Consider the following 12048-nt stretch of genomic DNA (forward strand, 5'->3'; position numbering starts at 1 on the left):
ACCACAGCTAATCAACATTAGCCAAGACAAAAATGGCTATAACTGCGGAAAAGCAATGTTGTGGTAATAGCTAAAAGTCCTTCACAACACTTTCTGTGCTGTCGCTGCTATCACTTCTTGGTTTGACCAAAACTGCTATAACTCTGTTCCTTCTCATCATAAGATCATTTTAGTTAATAGTCTGGCAACAAAGACAATACTTATTGGATGCTAGGCCTTTGTTTAAACCATGGGTCTCCAATCCTGGTCCTCGAGGGCCACCATCCTGCATGTTTTATTTGTTTTTCAGCTCCAGCACACCTGATTTGAATCAATGGGTGATTAACAGGCTTCTGCAGAACATGAAGAGGTGATTTAACCACTGAATCAGGTGTGTTGGAGCCGGGAAACAAGGAAAACATGCAGGATAGCGGCCCTCGAGGACCAGGATTGGAGACCACTGGTTTAAAACCTGTGTTTTTCTGTGTAGAATTAAAACTGGGAAAAATCTGCCTCCAAATTCTAGTGAGTACATATTACTCATTAAAATAACACGGTCAACACTCTTTCTTCGTTCACCTGCAAACCTCAAAGCATTCACATCTCTGATTCTCTCAACATTACTGTGTAATTTTGTCTCCTCCCGTAGAGAGCACAGAAAAGGATTGAAAAACTCATTTTGACAAGTAGCTGAGCGTGTAATGCCACTTGGAAAACACTCGCCTGTTGGATCAACCTTAGCTCTGTTTGTGATCTTTCTCTGATCTGTGTGTCATTAGAGATAACTGCAACATTCAGCTCTTTATGTCACTGCTTTAAATGCATTATAAGTGTGGCAAAGCGGCATCAAGGCAGAAAAATAAAAGCCTGGCCTCCATGACAGGAAATAATGACAGAAAATCGTCTGCATGGAGCAGAAGGAGAAACTTAGGAGAAATTCTGTAAAAACAAAACGGGTCTCAGTTGAGAAAGAATGTGAAGCCATGGAGGAATATCATTTTGATTCTCCATTATCTGAGGTCTATTTCGCATTCTGTAGATCTTGAGGTCCATCAAAACAAACCCCACCCTGCCACATGTATCGCTTCAATTCCCAACAGAGTCCCAGCGACGAGCCTTTTATCATGATGCTCATCATGGTTTCTGGCAGTGTGTTTCATCCGCAGCCCTGTCAGCCGTTATCTCCAAGTGGAGAGGCTGTCAAACTGTTTATCATTACCGCACTCTCAGTGATGGTAGGAGGACATGACTGCAAGGAGTCGGAATGGAACCTGGGGGACTGTGATAGGCGGACAGAGTTAGACAGCAGATAATAGGTGTTTCTCTGCAGGTCTTATCGCAGCCTCCAAAAGCAAGCTTCAGGGATCGAAGTTTACCACTCTGCTAAGGTTAACCTGCAGAGGAGGAGAGGAGCATCTGATTTTTTTCAGAACCTGTTGATAGTGCCTTGAACAGCGTTTTATAATGGAAAACCAAGGTGCAAATAATACAATTGATTGTGAAGACTGGAGCATTTGATTGAAGTTTGGCCTAAAAGATGCTGGAACAGATATAGATACACCAATTTTCTCCGGCTTGTTTTGATCATACCTGATGATAAAACTGCAGGCCAATAGGGCCTCAGTGTCCAGTCTGCTGTGTCTGCAAGGTTGATGTGAGGAATTCATCAGCAGTTAGAGTAAAGTCCAAAACTTGCAGCGTATAAATTGAATATATTCTAAAAAAACAAGAAAGCTAGATATTGATGCTCAGGTTTCTTGCTTTAAGAGGAATCTGCAAGAAAACTGTCAAACTAAAGGCTCTGTGGCCATGATGATGAGCTGCATCTACAGTATGAGCTTCAGAGAGCTTAATATGGGGTCACATAAAAAAGAATTAAAAAAATATTTTCATAAATTAAAAACAAACTTAAACTCCACAAAGTAGGAAATTTAAAAAGTCTGAGCATAAATCCAGAGTGAAACAAGAACTTAGGCCAGATTACAATTGAGAAACATTTGAAAACAACTTGATAAAAAAACAAAAACAAGTAAAACAAATTTAAACAATAAAACATAATAATCAAAACAAGTAAAGATTTTAAAACAAAACAGTAATGGCACAAAGTTTAAATAATAATATCAAAATGTCTTGAATTTTCACCCATGTTTACAGTGAAAATAAGAGTTAAAAAATTATCTTGAATGGTTACACAATTGTTTTTACCACTCTGCTGTTTATATTCCAAGTGGCAATGAAATCAGCTTTCTAAAAAGTTGTTTCAGTTTATTTTATTACTCACTGTGATGGTAAGCAACGCTGTAAGACAAAAGCAAAGCAGCAAGTTGTAGAATCTAAAACCAAACAGATAAATTTTAAAGAAGCTTGTTCGGCTTGTGAGGAGAACAACGGATTCAATCCTGTTTATGGTTTCATCCATTTCTGTTGCTCAGACTCATTGAATAAAGGGTTACGGGAATTTAATTGAAGCAGATGCTTGTTTGCAGCCCTTCCATGTTGCTCCTCGGTGATGAAGCTGTGGAAGATGAAACAACACAGCAGGCTTGACTCAAAGAGAAAGAAGCGCAGAAAACAACAAAGAAGCAAAGATGCATATTTCAATTCAATTCAGTTTCTTTATAGAGTGCCACTTCACAACAAAAGTCATCTCCGCCCATGCCACGAAAGAAAAACAAGTCCGAATCATAAATCCAGTTCAGATCCAAATAGAATAGAACAACTCCCTTTTAACAGGAAGAAACCTTCAGCAGAACCGGGCTCAGGATGAGTGGCCGTATGCCTCAGCTGGCTGGGGTTTGAGAGGACAGGAAGAGAGACACGGACAAACACAGAAGAACTGGTTCTGTAGTTTCTATGAGAAGAAAAACAACAAAAACAGTGATTAATGGCAACAATAATTACATGTTCAAACATAGAGAGTAAAGGGAATAAAGATAGCAGCAGAGTGAAGACATATAGTTGTATGACCTCCAGCATTTAGCAGCATAACTAAGGGATATCTCAGGAAACCCAAGTCAACCCTAACTATAGGATTTATTAAAAAGGAAAGTTTTAAGCCTATAGGTAGACAGGGTGTCGACCTCTTGAACAGAAACTGGAAGAAGGTTCCACAAGAGAAGAGCCTGAGAACTGAAAGCTCCGTCTCTCGTTCTACTTTTACAAACTCCAGGAACCACAAGTAAACCTGCAGTCTGAGAGCAAAGAGCTCTGTTAGGAAAATATGGAACGATGAGATTTTTAACAGAAGATGGAGCCTGGTTGTTGAGAGCTTTGGATGCTGGACAAACAACAAATTCAAACTGACAAAAATTATTATTTTTAACTTTTCACCACTGAGCATTTTTTTCCTGCTATCACTCCTATAGTTTAATTGACAGGAAATAGCAAAAAACAAACAGCAATATAACCACAAATCACAACATCTGGTTATAATCCCATCTGGTAGGAGTAAGTTACAACAAAAAGTAATTTATAAGATCCATCATTCATCATTTTACTGTGTGTTGTTTAGTGAAACAAAAACCTTTTTCCATTTTGACTTATTTTGAACATCAGTGACTGTAAAGCTACGTACTAAGAAAACTACTAAAACGCATGTGAAGCAGACATTTTACTAAAATGAAAGAAAGTGACAGAGAAGGAGTAGGAGGTAAAAAGCTCATTGTAAAACTCAAAAAGAGAAAGTTGAGTTTCCTGCTCCCTGCAGTTCACAGCAGCCTCCATCAATGGCCTGCTGTCCCCAAGTTTTCCCACTTCAGGCCGAAGGCTCTCTCTCCTCATTGACTCACCCAGAAATAAATGTCCATTTTTTGAGTCCAACTGTGACATTTCCAGCTGGTATGTCTGTGCTGCGTGTGAACATTCAAAGCAGCAAATTGCATGTGACAGAAGCTCAGCTGTTTCCCTGCAACACGTGTAATGAATGCTTGAAGATCGCTTTTTAGGCCTCATCACTTCAAAAAATGTTCTCTTTGCTGTTAGAAAAGATACTTACACAGCTTGGGAAGACTGTCTACACACATCTCATTGTTGCCTTGTTGCTGTGGGAAACTAGAGTTGTATTGAAACTGACCAACAAAAGGCAATTTTCTCCTAAGTGTGCTGTTTGGTGCAAGTGTTGGCAAATAAAAGAAAAAAAGGTAATGGCACAGAAAGTAGTTGTTCATCTCTAACTTTGAAAAGGACACACTCTGTCAGAAATGACCCCCTGTCATGCAAAATTTTCTTGTTTACTTTTTTTCACAGTCACCGACATGCACTACACCAGTGTCAGAGTTAAAACTGGAATCTAAACGCTGCTCCAATTAACCTGTCTAAAAGCAAAGAATGAAAGTCTTTGTTGTTCCTGATGCTGATGGACAGTGTGTGTTGTTCTGACACAGCCTTTGTAGTCAGAATAAAATGTCCTGAAACTCGCTGCTTTGTTTAAGTTCCCAGCAGATCGGATATTCTGACACGTTGAAATTTGGAAATTCAGAGGTCCTGTCAGTGAAAGTTTAGTTTCAGAGTGGTGCCATGAGGCGGCTGAGGGATACATTCAGCTCTAACTGTGTTAAAATAATTATAATGAGAGTCCCCTGCTGTATTAAGGCTCTCGACTGATGCTCCTTGGTTTAATTTCTCTTTAGGAGGGTTCTAATTTATTCTGGTCTCTTACTGCCTAAGCATGCAATGAACAAGTATTTCAGATTTCAGATCTAACTTGAGCAAAATACCATTATTAAAAGTTGTGTGCTTAGAGGAAAAGTAAAGATTTTTTATGTAAATAACATTAAATAACCCATATGTAATTTGATGAAATTCAAGAAAATTATTACATTTTTTTGTTGGTTCAGTCCTGCAGAGCTCCTTTTGCAGGACTTTCAGATATGTTGTTTTGTTGTTTACTGTCACTGCTCTTAACTTTTCCTTGCCACAGCAGGCATTTATTTTCTCTTTTAAAAATAAAAAAAAATCCCTTTTGAGTGTGCTCAACTCAGGACCAATTTCAGACATGCAAAAACTATAAACAGAGAATTTAGTTATTTGAATAAAAATAAATATGCCCTTTTAGAAATTGATAGTTCCCATTAAAACAAATTTAAAACAATTAAAAATGACTTCTCTTGGACTGCTTAGTATAGAGACAAAAAAACCATTCACACTTTCACCTAGGGACAAATTTAAGAGTTACCAATTAACCTAACATGCATGTTTTTTGTCTGTGGGAGGAGACCGGAGTGTGTGTGCAGGGAGAACATGCAAACTCCACCCATAGAGGCCCCAGTCCGGAAGGCAATCCTGCAACCTTCTAGCTGGGAAACTACAGCTATAACCACTGCACAGCCGTTCCACACCACTGAATGACATATTATTTGAAATAATAAATAATAAATTATATATTTTTTTAAAACAGATATTGGGAAAAGGAATTATGTCCTATTTTGAATGTGCAAACTAATGACTAATGCAATACTACCTTGTCTTTTTCTCTTTTAGGCAAATTTAACCTGCTGTAGGAGGCTTATTATGACTGAATGAATATAATGTTAAGTTAAACATGAAATGAAATTTTTTATTGAGGCTTGCAGTTTCACAAAGTTAGAAATATCAGTTACTGTTCTAACAGGCCATTAATTTTCACTTTTTCTATCCTATGCCTCTCCCTGCAGCGCCATGTAATTTCTGCTCCATTAGTCTTTTTCAAAGTATTTGATCTACATGAGTTGTTGAGTGGAATGAACATTTTTCCAGAGCCTGTCCTAAGACTAGTGTATACTGTTTAGTGTGGCATTATATCACTTTCTGATTGGGATAAAATGGAAAGCATTCTATAGTGTGGAGGATCAGTCGATATTCAATTAACCCAGGCAGACAGTCATGGCGACTGTTTATCAATATCCCTTTTTAACTGCACACCCACAGCACACTTAATTAAACTTCTCGTTAATGGCATCAAACAAGTGAACAAACTAAGTCTAAAATACAGTTATATGAAAACTGGTCATTTAAGGGCCTCGGCCTCCTGCCAAAGTCACACATACTTTCAGTCCAAGTTGTAGAGACAGAGCAGGACACTGTGTGTTTTGGACAGGGCACAAATATGTGTTCTCTAAGCATCTGTGTGGATATCAATGTTTATCTGGGACAAACGGTGACCCCTGACCCATAAATCATTGATTTTTTTTTTGCATTCCACAGCTGAGCGAATGGAAAGCCTGCGTCCCAAAGCTGAAACTGTTGGGGGTTCATGAAAAGAAAAACTTAGCCGTTAACACTGTTCAGGAAATCAGACATGCATTAGAAAAAACTAGCACAAGAAATGACCTTCAACTATGACCTGTGTTATTGTGCAACACTTCACTAATCAGCAACAATTCAGGGTCAACGTGCCAATCAGGGGGCAGGGATGTGTCTGTCTAGACGGTGATAATGATCCCCTAACATGTGATCAAACATGACAGCGCTGCTGCTGCTGCTGGTAACTGAACAGGCCTGCGTGGCACTAAGTGGTCGTTAGTTGAGCAGGAGGCATGCAGGCTGACTTTTTGCACAGAATATATGTTAAAAATCAAAGTAGAATAAAATCTAGAAAGCTGCAGGAATAAACTGTGCCATGCAGCAGAACAACCATGACTATGAAAGTGTTTATGTACAAGATGCAAACCCTTCTAGGGATGGAAGCAATCATTTATAGCCAGGTGGACAGTATGTGGTAATGTTAAACTGTCCATCTTTGGAGTCCAAAGTGCACTTAACAACTTTATGTCTTACCATGAAGCCAGATGCCTTCTACTTTGATAATCCCTTCACATTTCCTCTACTGTCCTCTGCAGGTGACTATTTTGCCTTTTGATTGAGTGTCTTGATAACAGTTTTTGTCGGCAATTGGGGTTTTTGTCTTTTAGTTTATTATTCTTACTGTCTTCATGTTTTCTGTTCAGGTGTTTTTGTTCTTCAAGTCATTTTGTGCTGTCACTATTCACTCCTCCCCAGTCACTCTTTTGTCTTCCTGCCACGCCCATCTACACCTGCCTCAAGTCTTGATAAATGCTTCACCTGTGCCCACTTTCCAATTACCTCCTGTTTAAAAACCCGGTCATCTCTTCCACACTCCTTTGGATCATTGTTCTTGGTTCCCTGCTGTTTTGTCTTGTGCCATGTTTTTGCTCCATGGTTTGTTATCTCATGTTTGAATTTAGTTCTTATTTTGCTGCCACGTCAGCCCTTTGGTTTTTTGTTTATTTTATTTTAATAAATTAGTTTTCTTTATAAGATGAGTCTGCACTCTGGGGTCGTCTCCGTTTCCGCCCTGGCTGACAGCTTTGACCACCGGGCGCTCACTGAGGTTAACCTGCACCAGGCCTGGGTTCAGAATGGAGTTATGGTTTCTCCTTTCCTGGCTGAGGTGATTTCGTTGTCAGCTTGACAATGTCAGTGTGCATTTACGAAGCACAAATAACCCTACAACCAAAGCAAGCAAGCTGGCCCAAAGTTCTGTACAATAAAACCAAAAGCAAAGCAAGATGTTATTTCACTAAAAGGAGTAAAACATAAAAGATAAAATTAATAGAAATCAATAAAGCAACTTAAAAGCTATCAAATAAAATTCCAATTTAAAGAACAGAACACAATAGAGTAAAATCAAGACAATAAACACTATTAGATTTGAATGCCAGTGAACATAGGTGAGTTTCTGAGGAGCTCCTATATAATTTATGATGTTCTACACAATGTGTGCAGCCACTGTGAAGCCACAATCACTTCTGTTTTGCTTGTTTTTTTAGATCTGGGCTTTCCTTCTGAGGTATGATTATGTAAAATTATCTTTAAGTTATTTAAGCCATCTTTCAATTATCTGAGGTCAGTTTGCAGGGGTAACAGGTCCAGAAAGCTCTCATTTATACCCAGAAACCCAACATTATCCTTTAAACATCAATGTCACTGCAGACAGCAAATGAGCATGGTTAAGGATTTATTTATTAACCCAATCATATTCATTTCACAATAACATTAAACACTCAAAAAACAACGAAAGCACTTAGATTTTTGAAGTGGAAACTAAAAGTGTTTTTTTTTTTATTTTTAAATTCCACTCAAATAATTTGTCAATTATCTAAACTGTGGTGGAGTTTCTGGCATCTAATTGACTAATTGTTTCAATGGTACTTCAAATCTGAATGAAAGCTATACTTCATAGTTTTATGGGTCATTAAAATTTGTTATTTACAAAGACATAACTTTTATTTTTCTAGACTGCTCTTGAAATTAATTATCAGAAGAATTAAACATTCTAACAATCTGATGGAGACGTTATTTATAGATAGAGCCTGCCTTGTAAAGTCAGTATAGTCTTTCTCCAGCTCGTATGTTGAACTATCATTCAAGGCTTTACTGACACTGAGTGACTATACAATAAAGCTGATGAGTTAAACTAGGCCATTGAAGGCCACATCAATAGGACAGCCAAACCGTAACTCCATCATTTTAACACAGGGGGTAATATAAAGTAGTGTGCAGTAAACAAACCATCAGAGTAATTAAAAAGTTGTGTTTTTGAATTTGGTTGTCAATCTTAAACGCGAGCTGTCACATCTCCGGGTGTCTTGCTCTGTCATTGAGTGAATACCAATGAGCGCACTGAGCTGTTGTCACCTGAGCTGAGGATGGCGGCGCCTGACTGATGGATCACTTATCTGCTTCCCTTTCCACCCAGAACAGAACGTGTTTTCTTCTTTGAGGAAATGAAAATGTCAAATGCAGATTTTAAATTGTGGTGGCTCAGCAGCATCCAGGAATGTTTCGAGATAAGATCAGCAGTTCCCCTCCCACCACCACTGTGTAACCTTTTGTATGTGTGATGGAATTTTACAACTGTAACGATAAGAACTGATGCCAGTGGTGTTTGTTTACTGGGGCCACAGACAAGCTGAGAAATAATCCGTCCAACTGTTTTGGATCACAGAACTAAAGCTCGATTGTAAGGCCTCTTCTCTTTGTGTGGGACCCCCCCCCCCCTCCACACACACACACACACACACTTTATTTAGCCGAGCCTCTGTCCTTTCCAAAGTTTGCTGTGTGTTGAAATGCTTTCCCTCTTGGGCGCCTTGTGCCAGCCCCCTTCTTCCCCTTCCACTGATGTGGGGGTGAGCTTTCCCAGGACAAAGACATGGATATATAATAGAGTGAAAAAGGAGGGGTGGGAGAGACAAAAAGACAGTGGGTGTTTGAGTGAGAGGGAGGGAGAGAAAGTGAGCGCACATGGTAAAAGATATAGTGTTTGTCGAAGCCGAGCTCTAAGTGCAGCAACACAGAAAGAAAAAGAACAGCGACAATCTGCAGTTGTCCCTCCTATCTCTACAAACTCAATTTGCAAACCCATTACAGACTCCACAGAGTGTGGGATCCATGGTGTAGTTAAGGAGTTTGTTGGAGAACATCAGCCTATCCGCACCCCGGTCTCCCCTGTCCCTCCACCACATGGTACAGTCCATTTAAAAGGCTGCATGTCATCTCAGTGTGTGCAGGGTCCTCTCTGAGAGCAGCTGCTCGCAGCACATTCTCCTCGGCGGGAGCATTCACTTTCCCTCCGCCTGCTGCGCTCCATCTCTTCTCCTCCTCTGTCTTTCTGCTCTCTGCCTTCTTGTTTCCTTCCACTCTGTGCTTTTCTTCTCTTTGCTCTGCTCAAACACATGCTTTCTCTCACTCTGTAGTGCTTGGCCACATAAACCTTCTCTACAGTAACAGGTAGACATCATCCAGCTCAGCCCATATGGGAAGAAGGAGCTGGATTTTCTTTACATATCCAAAGTAGACCTTCAGAGAAGAAACACAAGTGGAGGAAGAAGAGGAAGGGGTGTTGAAGAGGAATTAGGGTGTCAGCTTCACTCCCTTGTAATGCTCCTCCTGACACCATGCTGCTCTGTGTGGATTTGCTCCTCAGGGGAAAATCCTTAAAATGATGGACGACAACAAACAGCTGGCTCAGAGGATTGATGGGGCCATCCAGTCCGCCAGTCAGGAAGTGACGAACCTCCGATCCGAGCTCTCCGCCACCAGCCGCAGACTGGCAGAGCTGGGAGCCAGCAGCCCCCCTGCCTTAGAGAACCACCACCAGCTCAACCACCACGATGACAGCCTCCACTATCGGGGTGAGTGTCACCGGAAAGATATGAATGAGAAAACATGTGTGTACCCTTACACAGTTACATGCCTTTCTGTGTGTGTGTGTGACAGTGGGAACATGAACATGTGCGACTATTGTGAAATCAGCAGTGGGAAATATTTAGAGAATGTGAAATCCACAGTTCCTGTATTGACTTATTTTCCACAGCCTGTGAATGACAGTGGAAAAGGCAGCAGATTGAGAGGAAAGAGGAGTTGGGGTGGTGGCGGTGGAGGGTTTTTATAAAGCAGAGGCCAGAGATGGTCAGAGTTTGGTTTCCCAGGCAGCAACTGGGTTGTTCAGGGTCTTTCCAGCCTTGGCTCTGTTTCTACTTTGTGCTCAAGTCTGGCAATGATTCTGTGAAGAGAAACCCTGCGATGGGCACAGAGACTGAGTGTCAACATTTCTGAAGGAGGCTGGTAACACCATAGCACTGTCACTTAGCTGTGAAGAACGAGGTGAATGGAGAATAAGCTTTAAACAACTGAGGGAGCTTTAAAAATGCCACTGTTCTTATTGATTTTCTTTGGCTTCGTGTAATATCTTCTAATATATCTGCTGATCCCATAGGGTCCGTGGAGTTTTATTGCTTTATGTTTAGTTGTTGCTTATAATGAGACCTGACAGAAACTTTTTATCTTTTGCCCAGTTTTATTAGGCAGCATTTACATACTGCATGTGATGTTTCAGCTTGCACAATAAAGAGCCTTACTCAGTTTTATTGGATTATAAAAAAAACAAGTAGTTTCATTTTTCCTATGTTGAGCATCTAATTAAAAAAAACAAGTTATGTGCATGGAAGAAAGAATTGCCCTTGCTCTGTTTGCTGGAACTTTGCATTGGATTTATTAACATGGACAGAAGTTAATAGAATAACTCTAAGCAGCTATATTGTGCAAAAGTAGTCAAAAGGTTTATTATTTTGACCTTCTTTTGGTGAAAGGATAGTAACTTTATTTAAAAGAATTACTAAATTGCTTAGGCAACTCTTTAAAAATGAGTAGTGGACAGGCTACAAGGTCAAGCTGTAAACAATGAGCAAACAACAACAATGGCTAAAAGGTATAATAGAGACATACAGAACTGCTGCAGCTGCTATTTTACATGCACCCTTAACAATAAAGTGACCTCCTCAAGTGCTGATTTTATTTCTTTATATTGTGCGAAAAAGAAGGTTTCAATAAACCCAGTCCAGTATTGGTTATCTTATGTATGCACAAGTATGTGGGCAACGGTGTGAACAAGCCAGCTTTTATTACAGCTCATAAATGGGCTGTTAATATGAAACATTTTCCAGGAATAAGCAACACTTAGTTATCATGACTTGTGAGTCTGGTGAGGTAAGCACAGCATCTCAGGAAGCACACATGCCTTCGAGTTTTCACTTCCAGGGGATTTTCAGAGTATTAACAAATGTTTTTGCAATATTTTTTTCTTGCTTTTCAGGCATCAGTGAGGAAATGCTGTATAATCCATGTGTATTAGTTTGAGTAGCTGATTGCTAAGTTGAGCATTTGCATGATCAAACACCGAACAGTGATTTATAACGATGGAAGTAGTTTTAACTTCATAAAAAATATAGCACAGTTGTTTAAATTTACTCAGACCAGCCATAACATTACAACTAACGACAGTTCAAGTGAAAAACACCTTCTGTCATTGAAGTTGATCTTTTCAAAGTTTAAAAAAGTGAAGTGCAAACAATCAAGAGATTTTGATGAGAACCAAATTATATAGGAAGAATATAGATTATACTGGACCATCTCCACAACTGTAGTTCTTGTTACATGCTCCTGGTTTAGAATGATCAGCTTTTCCCATAAGTGGTCCAAAAAAGTAAAAAAAGAATACAGACAAAAAAAAAAAACACACACATTGTCATGACTGGCTGAGGCTCATTGATGCACAAAGGGACTGAAGAT

The 12048-nt window shown here is 39.6% G+C and overlaps 1 protein-coding gene across 2 annotated transcripts in view; it reads left to right on the forward strand.

The window, feature by feature from the left end:
- The window catches only part of kaznb (kazrin, periplakin interacting protein b), a 113676-nt gene that overhangs the window by 43538 nt on the left and 58090 nt on the right, over nucleotides 1-12048 (forward strand). For both annotated transcript variants that reach the window (XM_017408400.3, XM_025004185.2), the window contains exon 3: nucleotides 9905-10112. In XM_017408400.3, coding sequence (XP_017263889.1) covers nucleotides 9905-10112 — 208 coding nt within the window. The remainder of the gene's footprint in view (nucleotides 1-9904; nucleotides 10113-12048) is intronic.

The sequence above is a fragment of the Kryptolebias marmoratus genome, linkage group LG4, assembly GCF_001649575.2.
Source record: "Kryptolebias marmoratus isolate JLee-2015 linkage group LG4, ASM164957v2, whole genome shotgun sequence".
NCBI classification, from domain to species: Eukaryota; Metazoa; Chordata; class Actinopteri; order Cyprinodontiformes; family Rivulidae; genus Kryptolebias; species Kryptolebias marmoratus.